General features: G+C 41.2%; 1 protein-coding gene across 1 annotated transcript in view; it reads left to right on the top strand.

Moving 5' to 3' along the window:
- Positions 1–258: 258 nt before the first annotated feature.
- Positions 259–24,674, top strand: part of LOC106577821 (cytosolic phospholipase A2 gamma) — a 36,123-nt gene continuing 11,707 nt past the window's right edge. The window contains exons 1-15 of the mRNA XM_045701420.1: positions 259–373; positions 958–1,013; positions 5,204–5,311; positions 5,588–5,730; positions 5,945–6,137; positions 6,386–6,482; positions 6,583–6,723; positions 6,816–6,893; positions 10,478–10,513; positions 15,943–16,110; positions 16,205–16,363; positions 18,332–18,412; positions 18,698–18,781; positions 19,056–19,210; positions 20,440–20,614. Of these exons, the coding sequence (XP_045557376.1) occupies positions 969–1,013; positions 5,204–5,311; positions 5,588–5,730; positions 5,945–6,137; positions 6,386–6,482; positions 6,583–6,723; positions 6,816–6,893; positions 10,478–10,513; positions 15,943–16,110; positions 16,205–16,363; positions 18,332–18,412; positions 18,698–18,781; positions 19,056–19,210; positions 20,440–20,614 (1,663 nt within the window). The 5' untranslated portion in view covers positions 259–373; positions 958–968. The remainder of the gene's footprint in view (positions 374–957; positions 1,014–5,203; positions 5,312–5,587; positions 5,731–5,944; positions 6,138–6,385; positions 6,483–6,582; positions 6,724–6,815; positions 6,894–10,477; positions 10,514–15,942; positions 16,111–16,204; positions 16,364–18,331; positions 18,413–18,697; positions 18,782–19,055; positions 19,211–20,439; positions 20,615–24,674) is intronic.

Raw genomic sequence — 24,674 nt, 5'->3', positions numbered from 1 at the left:
AATATGAAGTGACATGTTGGTACTAGCGAAAATAAAATGGTTATAGGTGTCGGCCTACTGGTTATGTTCAGTATAAGAAAATCATCCCCCAAAAATCCTACCACTCCAGTTCCACAAGGAAGTGTCACTAATTATGTGTTCCTGAGCAACAGTTAGGTGTCTCCTAGATATTATCCCAGTATCTGTCACTCCCAGAGTGTGTGTGTGTGTGTGTGTGTGTGTGTGTGTGTGTGTGTGTGTGTGTGTGTGTGTGTGTGTCTGGGCCTATATAAGATGACAGAGGATGGGACTAGAGTGTGGAGATCAAGAGGAGATCAACTGGAGGTGAAGATTAAGACTGGACTAGTCTGCTGTACTACACTATACATCTCTGGTAAGACTTCTCTGTCTATAAACTGCATGTAGCATTTGTGTTTAGTTTTACTATTTTCTTGATTTTATATATATAATAATCAAGAAAATAGTATAATATCATATTGTTGTAAAGACCTTTGTGACAATCTGTCTTTGTAAAAAGTGCTATATAAATTAATGGGATTGAATGTTGTGTAATAGAATGATGCAGGTGACCTTTATTCAAATCAGTCTAGAGTCTTTGGCTTCTAGTTTTGAAGTCACATTGATAGATGTGTTTAGGACATAGAAAATATATATTAGAGTGCCTTTCGGTTTCAACTGAGTACTATGTCCTTGAGTAATTGACTATCAAATCAAATCAAATTTATTTTTATATAGCCCTTCGTACATCAGCTGATATTCTCAAAGTGCTGTACAGAAACCCAGCCTAAAACCCCAAACAGCAAGCAAAGCATGTGAAAGAAGCACGGTGGCTAGGAAAAACTCCCTAGGAAAAACTCCCTTTATCACAGTAAAGTTATTAATTTATATAACATGTTATCAAGAGTTTTCTGACCCTTTGACATGGATAATAACAAAGGGATTGGTTTGTGTTTAAAGGATCTGTGTAAATGAATTCAACAAGAGCAATGTTGAAACCAAAAGATACTCTTAAGGTAAGAAACTCATCTTCACAATATAGAATAGGACATTTGTCTGAAAGAAACTCCACAATACTATAAAAATACCTTCTTATTGAAATGGTATGCTACTGCATAGTGGATATCGCTAAAATATATATTGAATAAAGCCCTTTTCTGTTGCTGTCAATATGAAGTTCACCAAATTGTATCACAATGAAAGGAAGCTTACTTCATTATGTTTATGTACAGTACCAGTCAAAAGTTTGGACACACCTACACATTCCAGGGTTTTTCTTTATTTTTCCTATTTTCTACATTGTAGAATAATAGTGAAGACATCAAAACTATGAAATAACACATATGGAATCATGTAGTAACTAAAAAGTCTTAAACAAATCAAAATATATTTTATATTTAAGATTCTTCAAAGTAGCCACCCTTTACTTTGATGACAGTGTTGTGTCTTTGGCTATGCAGGATTAAGTGATATGACATGCTATTCTATAAAATAATTTCTCTGTAATTAATATTACCTGATTAAGCTAATCAGATAGATAATTATCTAGAAAGTCAGGGCACCATGAAAGAATGTTTATAGTGCTGTTATCTCCTGAATAAACTCTTAAAGACCTAGTAATCTTTTACATCAGTAGCAGTCAATATTTAATTGTCACCTTGTTTAGTCTCATCTGAAAGTGGTAAATTCTTGGTTATCTTCACGAACCCTGGCTAACAAGTTGAACCAGCAATACAAAATTGGGTTTAATTATTTATTTACTAAATGCCTAAGTAATCACACAGAATTACATATACCGAATGGAACATACATTGATTACAAATTATGTCATAAAGAAAACGTCCCTGGTGGACGGAGCCGACATGATGGCTGGTTACACAAATGAAAGGGGGTTGGGTTTGAGTGAAAGAGCGGGAAGACTGAGTAACAAAGGGAGAAGCTATGCTATCGTAAATACAGTATCTTATGCATTGTAAATGACCACCCATTTGAAAAAGGAGAATACAATAAATATTTACTCTCAGCTGCGCTTCGGTAGATTGGTCATCGATGGAAGGCCGGTTTGTCCTTTATGGATCTCTGAAGAATGTTTAGTGGTGAACTGGAGCGTGGTAGACTGGTTACTCTGTCCGTCCTCTCCTAGCCCACGTTTAGCGACTGCTGCTAACTCCAATGGCTAGGAGGTATCACTTCTGGAGTGAATAAGAGTTCAAAGTTCATACCATTTACATTTATATTTACGTCATTTAGCAGACGCTCTTATCCAGAGCGACTTACAAATTGGTGCATTCACCTTATGATATCCAGTGGAACAACCACTTTACAATAGTACATCTATATCTTTTTACTATATCCTATTCCACGTATTCCTTAAAGAGGTGGGGTTTCAGGTGTCTACGGAAGGTGGTGATTGACTCCGCTGTCCTGGCGTCGTGAGGGGAGCTTGTTGCACCATTGGGGTGCCAGAGCAGCGAACAGTTTTGACTGGGCTGAGCGAGAACTATGCTTCCGCAGAGGTAGGGGGGCCAGCAGGCCAGAGGTGGATGAACGCAGTGCCCTTGTTTGGGTGTAGGGCCTGATCAGAGCCTGAAGGTACGGAGGTGCCGTTCCCCTCACAGCTCCGTAGGCAAGCACCATGGTCTTGTAGCAGATGCGAGCTTCAACTGGAAGCCAGTGGAGTGTGCAGAGGAGCGGGGTGACGTGAGAGAACTTGGGAAGGTTGAACACCAGACGGGCTGCGGCGTTCTGGATGAGTTGTAGGGGTTTAATGGCACAGGCAGGGAGCCCCGCCAACAGCGAGTTGCAGTAATCCAGACGGGAGATGACAAGTGCCTGGATTAGGACCTGCGCCGCTTCCTGTGTTGCCATACCAAGTTGCCATACTTTTAACTCATGCTATATTCTGGCTGATATAGTCGAAATTCATCCTTTCGGCGTGTATATCGTCATCTTCACGTTAAAATTCGATGCTAATTTCATTAGGTTATTATCTGAGCCATTTCAACGTGGGGACCGTCGTCCTCGGAACAGGAAGTTACATTTTCGTCAAGAGCTTTATATAGGAGGTGAGAGAAGGGCGTGTTTCATAGTTTATAACCAATGTCTCTTCACTTGGGCGGGGCCACTGAGTTGAGCATAGTTCACTCATGAAAACCCAATTCTCTCATTTGGAAGCTAAAATTACATTTCATCTTTTCACAAATAGTTTCATATTTAAACATTTAAATTGCACAACAATTCCATGTGAATCTGATAACTATAATGTGTAGACTTTCCAAGATACTAATGATAGGATGACATAAACTGTAAGAATGTCTCAGATGCCAACTGATCTGACATCATATTCATTAAGTACCAACGCATATTTTCAACTGGTTGGATTACTGAAATATGGTTCCATTTCCCACCTTTTGATGTCCCCAGAATCTCTATGTTAACCAAGGGATTTTCAATAGTCACATCAGTAGAGTAGAGAGGAAAAAGGGGAAAGGTATTTATGGGAGTCATAAACCTACCCCCCCCTCCCCCCCCAGGGCAACGTCATGACAACAGCTTCATACACTCTTGGCATTCTCTCAACCAGCTTCATGAGGTAATAACCTGAAATGAATTTCAATTAACAGTGTGTCTTGTTAAAAGTTCATTTGTGGAATTTCTTTCCTTCTTAAATGCATTTGAGCCAATCAGTTGTGTTGTGAGAAGGTAGGGGTGGTATACAGAAGATAGCCCTATTTGGTCAAAGACCAAGTCCATATTATGCCAAGAACAGCTCAAATAAGCAAAGAGAAATGACAGTCCATCATTACTTTAAGACATGAAGGTCAGTCAATCCGGAAAATGTCAAGAACTTTGAAAGTTTCTTCAAGTGCAGTCGCAAAAATCATCAAGCGCAATGATGAAACTGGCTCTCATAAGGACTGCCACAGGAAAGGAAGACCCAGAGTTACCTCTGCTGCAGAGGATAAGTTCCTTAGAGTTAACTGCGCCTCAGATTGCAGCCCAAATAAATGCTTCACGGAGTTCAAGGAACAGACACATCTCAACATCAACTGTTCAGAGGAGACTGCGTGATTCAGGCCTTCATGGTAGAATTACTGCAAAGAAGCCACTACTAAAGGACACCAATAAGAAGATGAGACTTGTTTGGGCCAAGAAACACAAGCAATGGACATTAGACCAGTAGAAATCTGTCCTTTGGTTTGATGAGGATGGTTCCAAACTCAGTGTCTTTGTGAGACGCAGAGTCGGGGAACAGATGATCTCCGCATGTGTGGTTCCCACCGTGAAGCATGGAGGAGGAGTTGTGATTGTGTGGGGGTGCTTTCCTGGTGACACTGTCTGTGATGTATTTAGAATTCAAGACACACTTAACAAGCATGGCTACCACAGCATTCTGCAGCGATACGCCATCCCATCTGGTTTGGGCTGAGTGGGACAATCATTTGTTTTTCAACAGGACAATGACCCAACACACCTCCAGGTGTGTAATGGCTATTTGACCAAGAAGGAGAGTGATGGAGTGCTGCATCAGATAACCGGGCCTCCACAATCACCCGACCTCAACCCACTCGAGATGGTTTGGGATGAGTTGGACCGCAGAGTGAAGGAAAAGCAGCCAATAAGTGTTCAGCATATGTGGGAACTCATTCAAGACTGTTGGAAAAACATTCCAGGTGAAGTTGGTTGAGAGAATGCCAAGAGTGTGCAAAGCTGTCATCAAGCCAAAGGGTGGCTACCTTGAAGAATCTAAAATATAATTTGATTTGTTTAACACTTTTTTGGTAACTACATGATTCCATATGTGTTATTTCATAGTTTTGATGTCTTCACTATTATTCTACAATGTAGAAAATAGTACAAAAAAAATAGTACAAACCCTTGAATGAGTAGGTGTGTCCAAACTTTTGACTGGCACTGTATACTGTACTCATAAGAAACTCAGAATATGAGGATGACATTAGTCTGCAACATACCACACTGTACTGTAATACATAGCTATGAATATGCATCCAGAATTACGGAATAAAATCTACTTTTCTGACAAAGTAAGAGTATAAACTGTCAGAATTATGTTTAATTATCTTAAAATAACTTTCAATTGAAATGCCATGTTACTTTATAAATGTTATGGCTCAATTAAAACAAACTGTATCATTATGAAATAATATCCTGTACAGTTTTTTCCATCTCTCGTTCATTCTGTCAGACTGTGCGTCTGTCTCACTCCATCAATGATGAAGAGATAAAATACGTGACGTTGAGGAAGACTCTGATTAAGAAGTGGCTGAAAGATCAGGGTATCAATTGTGAACTGGTGGGTACTCCTGTCTTCTCTATCGATCACTCTCTCTGGTACACATGGTCTTTCTCTAACTCCTCCCTGTCTCCACAGCCAGCTACATATGGAGCCCCCTCCCCACTCCCATGTCTCCAGCTGCCTGCTATTAGCCCCCCCCCATCATCCATATATAACGCACTGTATGATGGGACACTGATGTGAAATCCTTTAGATTTGATCTCTCTCGGTCTCCCTCTCTCTGTCTGTCTGTCTTTCGTTCTCTTTCCTTCCCTCTCTCTCCCCATCTCTCAGGAGGATGTTCCTAACATAGCGTTGCTGGGGTCAGGTGGAGGAGAGAGGGCAGCAGTGGGCATGCTGGGATCTCTGCATCAACTGGCACAGGACAACCTGCTGGGCAGCCTCCTCTACATGTGTGGGGTGTCAGGCACCACCTGGTACGTACACACACACACACACACACACACACACACACACACACACACACACACACACACACACACACACACACACACACACACACACACACACACACACACACACACACAATTATTCTTAGCAGGAAAGTTAATTTTGAATGTGCTGAAACAAATGAGGTATCTCTCTCTCACACCCTCTTACTCACTCACCCACTCACTGACACACACACAGGTGCATGTCATCTCTGTACAGCGATCCAGCCTTGTCGAAGGAGCGTTGTGATGAAATGATAAAGAAGCTGAAGGATTCTACGGTGGACTTGAGCAAAGCTGTGGAGTGGCTGAAATTGAGGAAAGCACAAAACCAGGACTTCAACCTCACTGACTTCTGGGGCGCATTCACTGCATCCTATTTCATGAAAGAGGTCAGTGTATGATTGTGTGTGTGTTTGTGTGTGTGTCTATCTGTCTGTTTGCCAGTGTGTGTGTGTGTGTGTGTGTGTGTGTGTGTGTGTGTGTGTGTGTGTGTGTGTGTGTCTGCCTCTGTATCCCCCATCATCTCTTCACCACCGTTGTTCTCTCTTGCCCCCCCTCCCACCATCTTTCCCTGCCTCTCCACCCCCCCATCTCTCCACTCCCCATCTCTTCCCCCTTGTTCTCTCTCCTGTATCAGATGCACACTCGCTGTCTCTCTGAAGATGCTAACACCAAACCCTACCCCATCTACAGCGCCATAGACCTGGACTGCCACAGACAGGATGACACTAAAGGTGACTTATGCAGGGTTCATGCAAACTTGGAAATTCAGAACTTTCTGAGTCAGACAAAGCCAATGAGTGTACATTTCTGTAATTTACCAACTTTCTGTAGGGGTGTGGTTTGAGATGACCCCCTACGAGAGCGGCTTTTCCGGATTGGGCGCTTTCATCCCCACTTCCTGTCTTGGGAGCCAGTTTGAAGGCGGGACTCTGAGAGAGAAGAGGAAGGAAATGGACATGGTTCTGCTGCAAGGTGGAGAACGCATAGACACACATGCAAACGTGCACACACACACACACACACACACATCAATTTATTGTTGTTTGTTTGTTGTTGCTGGGCAGGTATCTGTGGGAGTGCCTTTGCAGACAAGCAGGTGAACAATGCTTATGTGGTAAAAAAGATCTGGAGCTTATTTGGAGGTAAGCTACAGTACAGCATGCTAGTTAGCCTGCAACCCAGGAACAGACACAGTACAGACACACAAAGAAACAACAACAACGAAGAGAATCACCTTCAATCAAAAAGAAACACAAAAAAATGTAAAACAATACTCCAAAACACTACTAGACCATAAACTACAGGACACTACCAGACCATAAACTACAGGACAATACTAGACCATAAACTACAGGACACTACTAGACCATAAACTACAGGACACTACTAGACCATAAACTACAGGACACTACTAGACCATAAACTACAGGACAATACTAGACCATAAACTACAGGACAATACTAGACCATAAACTACAGGACACTACTAGACCATAAACTACAGGACACTACTAGACCATAAACTACAGGACAATACTAGACAATAAACTACAGGACAATACTAGACCATAAACTACAGGACAATACTAGACAATAAACTACAGGACACTACTAGACCATAAACTACAGGACAATACTAGACCATAAACTACAGGACACTACTAGACAATAAACTACAGGACACTACTAGACCATAAACTACTGGACACTACTAGACCATAAACTACAGGACAATACTAGACCATAAACTACAGGACACTACTAGACCATAAACTACAGGACACTACTAGACACTACTTTGGGGCAGGTAGCCTAGTGATTAGAGTGTTGGACTTGTAACAAAAAGGTTGCAAGATCAAATCCCCGAGCTGACAAGGTCATTTTTTATTTTATTTTTCTGTTATTTTACCAGGTAAGTTCACTGTGAACACGTTATCATTTACAGCAACGACCTGGGGAATAGTTACAGAGGAGAGGAGGGGGATGAATGAACCCATTGTAAGTTAACCCGCTGTTCCTAGGCTGTCATTGAAAATGAGAATTTGTTCTTAACTGACTTGCCTAGTTAAATAAAGGACAATACTTAAGTGATAATGCCAGTGAAGCCGGTGTTTGAGGATATTTTGGCACGGGAGTTGTTAGGTTCGAGACAAAGCCGAGGTCAGCAAACTGTGCCAATATATCCTCCAAACACCGGCTTCGAGGGCATAATCACTTTTATACAATGGGGTAGCTACATATTCAAATAATGATTGACATATTTTTATTAAAAACATTATTTTGATATATTTATTAATACTATTTCATCCTTCCACAAGATATAGTCGCAACACAAATCTAGGGTTGCTACCCAAGCCGGCCGGCCGGTTAAGTTGTTAGAGACGCGACCCAGCCGTTCAGTCTTTTTGTTCTTTATCTATGGACGCGACCCAGTCGTTTGTTCTAAATGATCTTTTGCCATATTGGCTGTGATCAGCATTAATTTTGCAGATAGATTATAGCTTCCATCAATGTAAATGTCTTCATCACTTCCAAACTCCCATATATTCTTTTGCAAATATATATACACACATACAGTTGAACTCGGAAGTTTACATACACTTAGGTTGGAGTCATAAACTCCTTTTTCAACCACTCCACAAATTTCTTGTTAACAAACTATAGTTTTGGCAAGTTGGTTAGGACATCTACTTTCTGCATTACACAAGTAATTTTTCCAACAACTGTTTATAGACAGATTATTTGACTTATAATTCACTGTATCACAATTCCAGTGGGTCAGAAGTTTACATACACTAAGTTGACTGTGCCTTTAAACAGCTTGGAAAATTCCAGAAAATTATGTCATGGCTTTAGAAACTTCTGATAGGCTAATTGACATAATTTGAGTCAATTGGAAGTGTGGATGTATTTCAAGGCCTACCTTCAAACTCATTGCCTCTTTGCTTGACATAACGGGAAAATCAAAAGAAATCAAACAAGACCTCACAATTTTTTTGTAGACTTCCACAAGTCTGGTTCATCCTGGGGAGCAATTTCCGAACACCTGAAGGTACCACGTTAATCTGTACAAACAATAATACGCAGTATAAACACCATGGGACCACGCAGCCGTCATACCGCTCAGGAAGGAGACACGTTCTCTCTCCTAGAGATGAACGTACTTTGGTGCGAAAAGTGCAAATCAATCCCAGAACAACAGCAAAGGACCTTGTGAAGATGCTGGAGGAAACAAGTACAAAAGTATCCATATCCACAGTAAAACGAGTCCTATATCGACATAACCTGAAAGGCTGCTCAGCAAGGAAGAAGCCACTGCTCCAAAACCACCATCAAAAAGCCAGACTACGTTTTGCAACTGCACATGGGGGCAAAGATCATACTTTTTGGAGCAATGTCCTCTGGTCTGATGAAACAAAAATAAAACTGTTTGGCCATAACGACCATCGTTATGTTTGGAGGAAAAAAGGGGGAGGCTTGTTAGCCGAAAAACACCATCCCAACCGTGAAGCACAGGGGTGGCAGCATCATGTTGTGGGGGTGCTTTGCTGCAAGAGGGACTGGTGCACTTCACAAAATAGATGGCATGAGGGAGGAAAATTATGTGGATATATTGAGCAACATCTCAAGACATCAGTCAGGAAGTTAAAGCTTGGTCGCAAATGGGTCTTCCAAATGAACAATGACCCCAAACATACTTCCAAAGTTGTGGCATAATGGCTTAAGGACAACAAAGTCAAGGTATTGGAGTGGCCATGACAAAGCCCTGACCTCAATCCCATCGAAAATTTGTGGGCAGAACTGAAAAAGCGTGTGCGAGCAAGGAGGCCTACAAACCTGACTCAGTTACACCAGCTCTGTCAGGAGGAATGGGCCAAAATTCACCCAACTTATTGTGGGAAGCTTGTGGAAGGCTACCCGACATGTTTGACCCAAGTTAAACAATTTAAAGGGAATGCTACCAAATACTAATTGAGTGTATGTACACTTCTGACCCACTGGGAATGTGATGAAATAAATAAAAGCTGAAATAAGTAATTCTCTCTACTATTATTCTGACATTTCACATTCTTAAAATAAAGTGGTGATCCTAACTGACCTAAAACAGGGCATTTTTACTAGGATTAAATGTCAGGAATTGTGAAAAACTGAGTTTAAATGTATTTGGCTAAGGTGTATGTAAACTTCAGACTTCAACTGTACCTTTAAAAAAATATATACATTTCCTTTATTACTCTTCAACCCTCCCCCAATTGGAGCAAACTAGTGAACAACCATTCTTAGGCCTGTATTTCCAGTTCATACATACTATATACATTTTATGGACAGTCTATTTTACAATAGTTATATATACATATATGTTACTCCTGTCACTCCTCTTCCATCTATTTCTGATGTCCATCCGGTTTGATTTCCATATCTTTCAAATTGTGCTTTTTCAAAAAAGTTCTTAACCTGTATACATTTTACGGGCACAGTATGTTTTACATTAGTTATCTTGTTGTTATTAGTCCCAACCTTCAGCTCCATTTAACCCCTTCCACCTATCTCTTAACACCATCCATATTGGATTTCTATTTGCCATATATTTTTCTACTGTGCTATGATCTTTCACAACATTTCTGAACCTTTCTATTCTCATTGTTTTTACAGATTGTAAATTGAAAATAAACATTTTTGCTAAAAGTATTATTATATTATTGATCAATTGACTATGACTTTTCAGATCCCCCAGTACTGTCATCTGCAGGGTCAGATCCAGGTAAATATTGCAATTCTTCAGCTATTCCTGGGCTTGTGGCCGTATGGACAGTACCAAAACAAATGATCTAATGATTCCTCCTCTTCACAGCAAAATCTGCAGTGCTGGGAAAGTTGTATCTCCCATATAAATAACATTCTATTGGTTGCAAGAATTTGTATAATAATTGAAATTGAAAAGTTTTGAATCCGGCGTCATTTTGCGTATCAGTTCAAAAACCATGTGCCATGGAATCGGTACGTCAGAAATCTCTTCCCAACTATTTTGCAATCTATATGGCACGGCTGTCAATTTTTTGGTCCTTAAATGAAACTGGTATACTTTTTTATTTATCACAATTTTCTTTAACCAATTATGGGTTCCTGAGTGGCGCAGCGGTCCAAGGCACTGCATCTCAGTGCTAGAGGAGACACTATAGACCCTGGTTCGATTCCATAATGTATCCCAATCAGGCCGTGATTGGGAGTTTCATAGGGCGGCACACAATTGACCCAGCATCGTCTGGGTTTGGCTGTCATTGTGAATAAGAATTTGTTCTTAACTAACTTGCCTAGTTAAATACAGTTTAAAAAAAGTTCCTTCTATTTTTGCGGTAATGCTGCAATTAGTTGGTTGTAATTTTGGGTAGAGCAGACATTTCCATATGTTTTTGTTAGCTGCATGTATGACATCACTCCACTCGTATTGATGATATCATCTACAAAGATGATACTTTCTTTTTTTCCTTTTTTTTTAATGTTTTTTTTAATCAATTACTATATTTCAGTTTAACGACAATATCTGGTGTATTATTTGTTTTGTCTTTTCTGGTGGATTTAAACATTACATTTAAATTGCAACCAACCGAGATTATTGTTATAATCTCCACCTGGCACAGCCAGACGGGGACTGGCCACCCCTCAGAGCCTGGTTCCTCTCTAGGTTTCTTCCTGGGTTTCTTCCTTTCTAGGGAGTTCTTCCTAGTCACCGTGGATCTACATCTGCATTGCTTGCTGTTTGGGGTTTTAGGCTCGGTTTCTGTACAGCACTTTGTGACATTGGCTGATGTAAAAAGGGCTTTATATATACATTTGATTGATTGTATATAGACTGTAAACTCTCCTTCCAGACTCATATCAAACATCTCCAATCCAAAATCAAATCTATAATCGGCTTTCTATTTCACAGCAAAGCCTCCTTCACTCACGCCGCCAAACTTGCCCTAGTAAAACTGACTATCCTACTGATAGGAAAACTGACTATCCGACTTCCAATACTCTACTTAGCAAATTGGATGCAGTCTATCCCAGTGCCATCCGTCTTGTTACCAAAGCCCCATATACCACCCACCACTGCGACCTGTATGCTCTAGTCGGCTGGCCCTCGCTACATATTCGTCGCCAGACCCACTGGCTCCAGGTCATCTATAAGTCTATGCTAGGTAAAGCTCCGCCTTATCTCAGCTCACTGGTCACGATAACAACACCCACCCGTAGCACGCGCTCCAACAGGTATATCTCACTGGTTATCCCCAAAGCCAACACCTCATTTGGCCGCCTTTCCTTCCAGTTCTCTGCTGCCAGTGACTGGAACCAATTGCAAAAATGGCTGAAGCTGGAGACTTACATTTCCCTCACTAACTTTAAACATCAGCTATCTGAGCAGCTAACCGATCGCTGCAGCTGTACACAGTCCATCTGTAAATAGCCCACCCAATCTACCTACCTTATCCCCATATTGTTTTATTTACTTTGCTGCTCTTTTGCACACCAGTATCACTACTTACACACCTTCATCTGCTCATCATCATCTGCTCATCTATCACTGCAGTGTTAATCTGCTAAATTGTAATTACTCTGCTACTATGGCCTATTTATTGCCTTACCTCCTGTTATGAGAATTCTGTTCCCAATGTTCATAAACTGAACTTCAATTAAACTACTCAGTCTGCACCCCAGAGTTTGTAAGGTTCTGGTTAAATGACACAGACGGAGGCCCAGCCTACAATAATCAACCAAGTTTATTCACGAGAGCTCTGAATATCATACAATGTACACAGCCTTTTATACCTAACATTTGGTCATATCATATGTCATACCCCTTACAGATGCCTCCTCCTCTTCTTTAACACTGTCAATGCTTATTTACAAGTCTTCTCCATCACATACATTGCTTATCATATCCTGCCCCATGTTACATAATCTACTGTAAGCCTAAAGGTTTCTCCCCTCCCTGGGTGGGGAGACCTTCTTCCTGTTATTAGTTTCACAGTGGTCACAAGTTGTCTGCTGTCTGTTCACCTCTCTAGGGTAGGTGGCACCAAATCGTCCCACCTACGTAACAGCCAGTGGAATCCTGTGGCGCAATATTCAAATACCTTAGAAATGCTATTACTTCAATTTCTCAAACATATGACTATTTTACAGCATTTTAAAGACAAGACTCTCGTTAATCTAACCACACTGTCCGATTTCAAAAAGGCTTTACAACGAAAGCAAAACATTAGATTATGTCACAAAAAGCATAACAATTATTTTAAGAATTATAGATACAGAACTCCTCTATGCACTCGATATGTCCGATTTTAAAATAGCTTTTCGGTGAAAGCACATTTTGCAATATTCTAAGTAGATAGCCCAGCATCACAGGGCTAGCTATTTAGACACCCAGCAAGTTTAGCCTTCACCAAACTCCGATTTACTATTAGAAAAGTTTGATTACCTTTGGTGTTCTTCGTCAGAATGCACTCCCAGGACTTCTACTTCAATAACAAATGTTGGTTTGGTCCAAAATAATCCATAGTTATGTTCCAACAGCGGCGTTTTGTTTGTGCGTTCAAGACACTATCCGAATGGTAAATAAGGGTCATGCGCACGGCGCATTTCGTGACAAAAGATTTCTAAATATTTCATTACCGTACTTCAAAGCATGTCAACCGCTGTTTAAAATCAATTTTTATGCCATTTTTCTCGTAAAAAAGAGATAATATTCCGACCGGGAATCTGCAATTAGGTAAACAGACGAAAGAAAATAAAGCATGGGGTCGACTCGGGCACGCGCATAAGCCCTTTGTCCTCTGATCGGCCACTTGTCAAAGGCGATAATGTGTTTCAGCCAGAGGCTGCCTCGATATCGTTCAGCTTTTTCCCGGGCTCTGAGAGCCTATGGGAGCCGTAGGAAGTGTCACGTTACAGCTAAGATCCTCAGTCTTCAATAAACAGAGGCAAGAACAACAACACCTTGTCAGACAGGCCACTTCCTGCATGAAATCTTCTCAGGTTTTTGCCTGCCATATGAGTTCTGTTATACTCACAGACACCATTCAAACAGTTTTAGAAACTTTAGGGTGTTTTCTATCCAAAGCCAATAATGATATGCATATTCTAGTTACTGGGCAGGAGTAGTAACCAGATTAAATCGGGTACGTTTTTTATCCGGCCGTGTAAATACTGCGCCCTAGCCCTAACAGGTTAACAGTTCCCCTTTTTCCTTGAATGTCTTGCTTACATTGCTAAATCCTTAAGCTTAAACTTTTCCTACACACACACATTAGTACCTTCATCTTATAATCACTCGGTTATACATTTTCAGGGTGAAATCATTTAGTCAAACCTTTAATCATAAAATTTTCATAACACCTCCTCATGCCATTTGCACACACTGTACACTTGTGTGTAACTGTGTTGTTGTTTCTGTCGCACAGCTTTGCATTATCTTGGCCAGGTCGCAGTTGTAAATGAGAACTTGTTCTCAACTAGCTTACCTGGTTAAATAAAGGTGAAATAAAAATTTAAAAAATGGATTGAAAAATAGCAATATTTTCAAATAACTGAAAGTGAGAGGTTAACCTGAATAAAGGGAAAAAGGCCTTTTTTTGAATATAGGGTGAGACATTCTTACTAATTTGCTAGAGAACCAGTTTGGATTAAGTATAACTTTTGTATGACTGAAGCTCTTAGTGCGAGGTCTAATGCTTTAATATTTAATCACTTCTGCCCTCCAAATTCATATTCATTATATAAATAGACCTGTTTAATTTTGTCTGGCTTGCCGTTCCAAATAAAATTCTATATTTTTTTCTCATATCATTTCAAAACTGTTGGCTAGGTGTAGGCAAGACCATAAGCAAATAGGTAAACTGGGATATGACTAAAGAGTTAATCAGGGTGGTTTTTCCACAAGGTATTTACCTTTCCATGGTAGCAAGATCTTATCTATTTTTGCTAACTTTCTATTAAAATTATTGGAATGAGATAATTTATTTCTTTCGGGATATTTATACAGAGTATATCCACATCACCGTCAGACCATTTTATTGGTAAACTACATGGTAATGTAAAACTAGTATTTTTTAGTGATCCAATACGTAATATAGTACAGTTATCACAATTTGGTTGTAATCCAGAGAGGTTAGAAAAATTATCTAGATCCTCTATGAGGCTGTGGAGGGACCCAAGTTTTGGACGTTCTTATCCCTTGCTTGCTAGCTAGCCAACTACGGCTAATTACAGTCATGGCAAAAAGCCAGAATAACAGCAATGTAGCCGCATTTGAATTTGTTTAATTAAGCTGTTTTCTAGTGACATTATTTGCGTACATCCATAAGTGGGCTAATGAGGCGTGATTTCGCATGGCATAGAAATTTGTTCACTTGTCAAGGCCACTGTTGTTCAGAGGAGCTATCCAACAAGACAACTAACAAAATCACTTCATACTGAAGCTGAAAAGACTGCAAACTAGTTGCACTTTGTTTCGTTTGACCTGTTTTCAATTGATATTTCATTGTATACTCGTTCATTACTATGGGGCAGCTGGAGATCGAATTGGTAAATTGAAACAATGTTGCAAATGTCAGAGATAGACAGCAATGTTTATACAAATCTCTGCTGTTGAAAACTAAATGTTAGTCTAAATTAAATGTGAGATTATGTCAACATGCTTTTTATAGTAGAGATCAAGTTTATAAATTGCCTGGCTGGGCTGATGAGACAGTGGATTGCGTAGTCAGATGGAACAGAGTAAATAGCTATTTTAATGTCATAGATTTAGACGTGGAATCGACACCGGCTGGAAACTGGTTTTAACCAATCAGCGTTCAGGATTAGACCCACCTGTTGTATAATAGACAATAAACTACAGGACAATAGCAGACAAACTACAGGGCAATACTAGACATTATTCAACGGGTGGGTCTAATCCTGAATGCTGATTGGTTAAAACCGCATTCCAGCCGGTGTGGGGAGGTAAATTGACCAGAGGAGGCTGGTGGGAGGGGCTATAGAAGGTCAGGCTCATTGTAATGGCTGGAATGGAATAGGCCAAGAGGACATCCTCAAGGTCCGAGGGCGACATGAGTTTTACATGTCTCAGGCAGGGTTACCACATCATGAGAGGAGGTTGTGTTTCCAAATCACCTCTTCTACACGTGACCAACCTGTTCTGTTCTGCAGGGCACGAGAGCATGAGGTTGGAGTTTGAGAGTACAGGGAAGGTAGAGGTGCGTGAGTGTGTGCCCTCCCAAGTGGTGAGGTGTGTGTCTGTGCTGATCATGTACGCTGAGGACCCAGATCCACTGAAGACAAGGGAAGTCATCACCACACTGGGACAGCTACTGAATGGTGAGACACACACATACACACACACACACACACACACACACACACACACACACACACACACAATTATCATGAACTATGTGCATAATGACTTTAGGTCTTGTGAGCAGTAAGGGCGAGATGCTGTGGAACATGGACTCTGAGAGGTGGAAGAGAACCAGCCTGGAGGAGAGAAAGAAGTTCATAGAGACAGTCAGTCTGGAGCTCATCCTCACCTCAGACAGCTGGGCAAAAGACTGGAAGGACAAACGCTACGGTAACAATGGCATAATATTGCTCCAACACCAGGTTAAACCATTGGACTACAGCCTGCACTCTGAGATAAAAGGGTTATTGGCTGTCCATGTGGGAGAACACTTTGAACAACCTTTATGGGTTCCATGTACTGTTGAAGCCCATTAAGTTCCATTCATAACCTTCTGTGTAAAAGGCTCTACATGGAACTTAAAAGGGTTCAACATGAAACCCAAACGGGTTATCAAAGGGTTCTCCCACGGCGACAGCCAAAGAACCCTTTATAGGTAGGTAACACTATGTAGTACTTTTATTCTTAGAGGCATTAGACCCTGCACCTGCTCAGGTAACACTATGTAGTACTTTTATTTTTAGAGGCATTAGACCCTGCACCTGCCATGGTAACACTATGTAGTACTTTTATTCTTAGAGGCATTAGACCCTGCACCTGCTCAGGTAACACTATGTAGTACTTTTATTCTTAGAGGCATTAGACCTTGCACCTGCTCAGGTAACACTAGCTTCCACAGTACCACTTCTATTACCTGACTTTGGCTTCATGACTCAAGACCCTGTTAGTTCACTGAGCTGATGCCTTGGAGCTGAGTTTTTTACAGGTTTGGGGACCTGGATGTAAAATGCAGTATGGTTATGTGGTAATATGGTCTTAGTGTAAGAGGGTTTATGGTACTAGGTAGTTATAAACAGTGGACATCTGTATCTAGTACAGCTCCAATAGGGGAGGCTGGTGGAGGGAGAACTCAGAGGACGGCTTATTGTAATGCTTGGTAATGGCATCATGAACGGTATCAAACACATATCAAACACGTGTTTGGTACGATTTCTCAATCCGTTTCATCCATTACAATAAACCCATGCTCCGATTTCTCCCGCCACCAGCCCCCTGTGGTTCAGCATCATGTCCAGCCACCCAGTCACTAATAGGATACGTGTTCCTGCTGTACATGATAGTGGTTACTGGCTAAGTGTGTGTGCACGCACGTATCAGACAATAACAAGAGGGATACATATGGAAGATTGGCCTGTCAGGTGTTAGATTAGGGTTGGTGAGTGGGAGTACAACAATGACTTAAATCTTGAAGATTGGCCTGTCAGGTGTTAGATTGGGGTTGGTGAGTGGGAGTACAACAATGACTTAAATCTTGAAGATTGGCCTGTCAGGTGTTAGATTGGGGTTGGTGAGTGAGAGTACAACAATGACTTAAATCTTGAAGATTGGCCTGTCAGGTGTTAGATTGGGGTTGATGAGTGGGAGTACAACAATGACTTGAATCCTGAAGATTGGCCTGTCAGGTGTTAGATTGGGGTTGGTGAGTGGTAGTACAACAATGACTTGAATCCTGAAGATTGGCCTGTCAGGTGTTAGATTGGGGTTGGTGAGTGGGAGTACAACAATGACTTAAATCTTGAAGATTGGCCTGTCAGGTGTTAGATTGGGGTTGGTGAGTGAGAGTACAACAATGACTTGAATCCTGAAGATTGGCCTGTCAGGTGTTAGATTGGGGTTGGTGAGTGAGAGTACAACAATGACTTGAATCCTGAAGATTGGCCTGCCAGGTGTTAGATTGGGGTTGGTGAGTGGTAGTACAACAATGACTTGAATCCTGAACGTCAGGAGTTCAAATCAGTTTCGGGTCAATTTTGACAAAAGTCCTTTAAGTGTTTTTGTTTGCTAATTCTTGTTGCTAATGCACCTTTTTGATAGTACCTTCCATTGACAACGTACCCTTATCCAAGCCACTCCAAGTTAATGCCTAATCCTAAACACTCAAAGTTAAGGCCTAACCTTAACTAGTGATGTTAGTTTTGATACTGGAGCTCTGAGGCATGTGTCGACGTCTCTAAGCAGCTAACTTTGAACCATTGTGCCAATGTGTGTATTACTTTATCAAAAGTATGAAATCAATGACGTACGAAGCTTCATTTCATGAGCTTTTTCAAACTGTGTGTTACATGTGTTACATGCCAGACCATGCAAATGAAGGGATGTCCACGGAGTTGAGGAACACAACGGACAAAATGTCATTTACAATCTCCCAGTTCCCCGATGGTAAAGCTTTTTTTTCATTAAATCAAATCAAACTTTATTTGCCACATGCGCCGAATACAACACGTGTAGACTTTCCCGTTAAATGCTTACTTACAAGCCCCTAACCAACAATGCAGTTCAAGAAAAAACGTACCTTTACCTTTCTATTACCTTTCTATCCAGTATGTGTGTGTGTACTCCAGTAAAGGAAGGATATAGAACAGACTGTATACTCTCTCCATCACTGAGATTATTTTTGACCAGTTGATATGAATTATTTTAAATTGGTGTGTGTGTCTCCCCAAGGGTTGTGGATTGTAAAGAACATTTTCCCTTTGGTCCAAACATGGGAATGGGGAACCACGTCCAACTTCCTCTTCAAGTTACAAGGTACAGTAACATCAGACCTCTTCCTAACATGATAACATAACTAGTATCAGTCATCAGGATCTGATGTTTCCCTTCAAAATATCAACTTTCTTGGTTGGTTCTCTTTCTCTCTCTACCCCCCTCTCTACTCCTCTCTCTTCTCGCTCCCCCTATCTCTCTAATCCCCCCATTTCTCTCTACCCCCTCGCTCTCTCTCCCCCCTCACTGTCTGTCTCTCTACCCCCTTCTCTACGCTCCCTCTCTGTCTACCCCTCCTTTCCCCCCATCTCCCCAGATACTAACGTTCCGAGCAGCATGGCATCCAAAGAGAAGATTCACCTGGTAGATGCTGGGTTAAAGATGAATTCTCCCTACCCCCCCGTCCTGCGCCCATCCAGGGAGGTTGACCTCATCATCTCCTTGGACTTCAGCGAGGGAGACCCCTTTGAGGCAAACACACACACACACACTTATTCCTATTCAAGCCTTTCAGAAGAACATGAAGTGCCTAGATAGTAGTGACCCTCTCAATTCAATTCAAGGGGCTTTATTGGCATGGGAAACATATGTTAACATTGCCAAAGCTAGTAAAGTAGATAATATACAAAAGTGAAATAAACAATAAAAATTAACAGTTAACCTTACACTCACAGAAATTCCAAAAGAATAAAAAGACATTACAAATGTCATTATGTCTATATACAGTGTTGTAACAATGTGCAAATGGTTAAAGTACAAAAGGGAAAATAAATAAACATAAATGTGGGTTGTATTTACAATGGTGTTTGTTCTTCACTGGTTGCCCTTTTTCTGTGGCAACAGGTCACAAATCTTGCTGCTGTGATGGCACACTGGTATTTCACCCAGTAGATATGGGAGTTTATCAAAATTGGGTTTGATTTGAATTATTTGTGGATCTGTGTAATCTGAGGGTAATATGTGTCACTAATATGGTCATACATTTGGCAGGAGGTAAGGAAGTGTTGCTCAGTTTCCACCTAATTTTGTAGGCAGTGTGCACATAGCCTGTCTTCTCTTGAGAGCCAGGTCTGCCTACGGTGGCCTTTCTCAATAGCAAGGCTATGCTCATTGAGTCTGTACATAGTCAAAGCTTTCCTTAAGTTTGGGTCTGCCACTGTGTACTCTCTGTTTAGGGCCAAATAGCATTCTAGTTTGCTCTGTTTTTGTATTAATTCTTTCCAATGTGTCAAGTAATTATCTTTTTGTTTTTTCATGATTTGGTTGGGTCTAATGGTGTTTCTGTCCTCTCTCTCCCTTCTCTTGCTCTCTCTCTAGGGAGTAGGGGCTAGGAGGTAGTGACTAGGAAGTAGGGCCTAGGGCACATGTCAAACTCATTCCACGGAGGGCTGTGTCTGCGGGTTTTCGCTCCACCCTTGTACTTGATTGATAAATGAAGGTACTAATTAGTAAGGAACTCCCCTCACCTTGTTGTGGAGGTCTTAATTGAAAGGAAAAACTAAAACCCGCAGCCACTCAGCCAGCCATGGAATGAGAGACACCCCTGACCTAGGGAGTAGGAACTAGGGAGTAGGGGCTACAGAATAGTGACTAGGAAGTAGGTAGTTGTGACTTGGAAGTAGGGCCTAGGGAGTAGGGACTAGAGGCTGGTTAGGAGAAGGACATTGACATAACCATACTACTGATCCTGCTCCTCACAGACGGTGTTTAGTGCCAAAAAGTATGCACGTCAGCAGAAGGTCCCCTTTCCCCCGGTGAAGGAGAGTGTGAGAGATGAGAAAGACCGTCCGCAGGGCTGCTACGTTTTCGAGGGGCGACGCCCTGAAGAGCCCACCATCATGCACATGCCCCTGTTCAACCTGCAGAACTGCAAAGGTCTGTGGTAGTCATCATAGTAGTCAGTGTCTATCTGTCTTTTATACTTGTCTCTCTGACTACACCATATTCTGACCTCTCTCTTATTTTCTGTCTCTTTGTTTTTCTGTGTCATGTCTTTTTCTTGTTTATCTGCACACACTGTCTGCTTTTTATGATGGAATTAGTATTTTTATTTTACTTTACATTTATATAACTAAGCAAGTCAGTTAAGAACAAATTCTTATTTTCAATGACGGCCTAGGAACAGTGGGTTAACTGCCTTGTTCTGGTTGCAGAACAACAGATTTTTACCTTGTCAGCTCAGGGATTCAAATCGTGCAACCTTTCGGTTATTAGTCCAACGCTCTAACCACTAGGCTACCTGCCATAATGCACTTTAAGGTGCATTACCACTACCGGGCTGGGCTGGACTGGAGTGTAGACTTCAGTTCACCTTTCAATCACCCACGTGGGTATATGTTACTAAAAACCAAATCAGGAGATGAGAGAGGCAGGACTTGCAGCGTGCAAGCATTGTGGGTGAAATGATTGAATACTGCACGCGACACGAGCAGTGTGGTCAGCATGTTAGTCTCTGTCTCAGTCTCTGTCTCTAAGTTGTTCTAAGTGTTGTGTCTGTATTAATTCTCTGGGCTCTATTTTTAACAAACCTAATGCTATGGTAAATCTAAACATTGGCGGTAGCACCATAGAAGCCATACTCAAGCGCGATCCGGACCCAGAACGGGGTCAATATGTCACGAACTGGCTTGTAGCCCATAACAAAAAGGGAGGCAATGCAGAGATCAAGGAATAACAAATATATTTATTAACTAAAGAAAACTATATACAATTAACAATGCTGTGTGTAGTCAGTAATGTACAGTGAGGGAAAAAAGTATTTGATCCCCTGCTGATTTTGTACGTTTGCCCACTGACAAAGAAATGATCAGTCTATAATTTTAATGGTAGGTTTATTTGAACAGTGAGAGACAGAATAACAACAAAAAATCCAGAAAAATACGTCAAAAATGTTATAAATTGATTTGCATTTTAATGAGGGAAATAAGTTTGCGTACGTAGATGTGATGAGGGGTGTCCCTGGCTACACCCCCATAAAATCAGGGACCACCAAGGACCCCGGAACATCACCCTAACCAAACATACACAAACAAAATACTGCCCTGATAAACGCTATCACCCTGCCCCAGCCAACCTCATCCTCCCCAGACCTCAGAAACCTTTGCGCACAGGAACCAACCTTTAAAACCTCTTATGGCTTGGCGGCAGTATTTCGACGTCTGGAAGAGAAGCGTGCCCAAAGTAAACTGCCTCTTACTCAGGCCCAGAAGCTAGGATATGCATATACTAGCATTGGATAGAAAACACTCTGAAGTTTCCAAAACTGTTAAAATAATGTCTGTGTAAAACAGAACTGATATGGCAGGCAAAAACCTGAGGAAAATCCATCCAGGAAGTGGATTTTTTGACGTGGGTAGTTTTCAATTGAATGTCTATAGAGTATCTAATGGGTTAGGACCCAGATTGCAGATCCTATGGCTTCCAATAGATGTCAACAGTCTTTAGACATTGTTTCAGGCTTGTTTTCTGAAAAATTAAGAAGAATGAGACCTTTCTGTCAGTGGACTGTAGAATCATGCAGTGCTGGTTTGCGTGCATGACTGAGTGCGCGCCCTTCATTGTTTTTCCTTTCTATTGAATATGCTATTGTCCGGTTGAAATATTATCAATTATTTACATAATTGACAACCTGAGGATTAATTATAAACATCGTTTGACATGATTCGACGAACTTTACCGGTACTATTAGGATGTATTCGTCTGCATGTTTTGACCGCCTTTGAGCCAGTGGATTACTGAACAAAACGCGCCAACAAAACAGAGTTTTTGGGATATAAAGAGGGACTTTATCGAACAAAACAAACATTTACTGTGTAGCTGGGACTCTTGTGACTGCAACCATATGAAAATCTTCAAAAGGTAAGTGATTAATTTTATCGCCATTTCTGACTTTTGTAATTCCTTTACTTGGTTGTAAAATGTTTGTATGCTTTTGTAAGCGGGGCGCTGTCCTCAGATAATCGCATGGTATGCTTTCGCCGGAAAGCCTTTTTGAAATCTGACAAAGCGGCTGGATTAACAAGAAGTTCATCTTTAAGCCGATATTTAACACTTGTATTTTTTATGAATGTTTATTATGACTATTTCTGTATTTTGAATTTGGCGCTCTGCAATTTCACCGGATGTTGTCGATGTGGGTCGCTAGCAGAACGCCTGCGCCAGAAAGGTTAAGAGGAAAGAAGAAAATGAGGACAGCAGAGAATAGATGACAGGAGCGACAGGACAATACAAAATAGATCAAATAAACAGTGGCCAGTCACGTGGACGACACACATACCCTCTGGGACCACGCATATGAGAAAACGCGTGTCCACCGATCAATAGGACCAGACGCGTTCAGGAACAGCGCGCACGAGAGAGCACGTCAGCAACGACATTATCAGTACCCCTGATGTGCCGCACATCGAGATGAAATGCCTGTAAAAAAAACACCATCTCATTATCCTCTGATTAGGACACATCATAGACCTCAAAAAGGTGAGAGGGTTATGGTCGGTGTAGACCACAATAGGTATTACACCCGACATGGCGCTGTTGGAAAACGTGACCAAACAGATAAGAGGTGAAATTAGAACATTGGTCACTCTGAATAACCTTAGGGATTCCAAACAGCGAGAAACTGAGTCAAAGCTATTAGCAGACTTAGTGGTGATAGAACGGAGAGGATAGGCAGCAGGAAACCTAGTTGTCTGACATCACAGTGATCACAGACCACTACTACCACCATTCTTCGAGTGAGGCAGAGGGCCAACATAGTCAATAATCAGATACTCAAAAGGTTGCCTGACTACGTGAATAGGAAACAGTGGTACCGGCTTAATAGCTTAACTTCTCTAGGGCCAGTGGGACGAAATCGTCCCACCTACGTAACAGCCAGTGGAATCCTGTGGCGCGTTATTCAAATACCTTAGAAATGCTATTACTTCAATTTCTCAAACATATGACTATTTTACACCATTTTAAAGACAAGACTCTCGTTAATCTAACCACACTGTCCAATTTCAAAAAGGCTTTACAACGAAAGCAAAACATTAGATTATGTCAGCAGAGCACCCAGCCAGAAATATACACCAAGCTAGCATATAATGTCACATAAACCCAACCCAGCTAATGCAGCTCACCTTTCCGATATTTATACCTCAGTTACACACCTAGGACATTTTTATATCAAAAACCAGCTTTTTACATTAGTCGCTGGTCAGAACTAGCATACCCCCCAAACTTCCGGTGAATTTACTAAATTACTCGCGATAAACCTCACACAAAAGCATAACAATTATTTTAAGAATTATAGATACAGAACTCCTCTATGCACTCGCCATGTCCGATTTTAAAATAGCTCTTCGGTGAAAGCACATTTTGCAATATTCTAAGTAGATAGCCCGGCATCACAGGGCTAGCTATTTAGACACCCACCAAGTTTAGCCCTCACCAAAGTCAGATTTACTATAAGAAAAATGTTATTACCTTTGCTGTTCTTCGTCAGAATGCACTCCCAGGACTTCTACTTCAATAACAAATGTTGGTTTGGTTCAAAATAATCCATAGTTATGTTCAAATATCCTCTGTTTTGTTAGTGCGTTCAAGACACTATTCGAAGTGTAAAGAAGGGTGATGCGCACGACGCATTTCGTGACCCAAAAAATTCTAAATATTCCATTACCGTACTTCGAAGCATGTCAACCGCTGTTTAAAATCAATTTTTATGCCATTTTTTCTCGTAATAAAGCGATAATATTCCGACCGGGAAAGCGTGTTTATGTTCAAAGAGAGAGAAAATAAAAACATGGGATCCCCTCGTGCACGAGCCTCAGTCTGATGGTCCTCTGATCGGCCACTTACCCAAGGCGCTAAAGTTTTTCAGCCAGCGGCTGGAATGACATCATTCAGCTTTTTCCCGGGTTCTGAGAGCCTATGGGAGCCGTAGGAAGTGTCA

The sequence above is a fragment of the Salmo salar genome, chromosome ssa18 (assembly GCF_905237065.1).
Source record: "Salmo salar chromosome ssa18, Ssal_v3.1, whole genome shotgun sequence".
NCBI lineage: Eukaryota > Metazoa > Chordata > Actinopteri > Salmoniformes > Salmonidae > Salmo > Salmo salar.
This window is presented reverse-complemented; position numbering and strand designations above follow the sequence as displayed.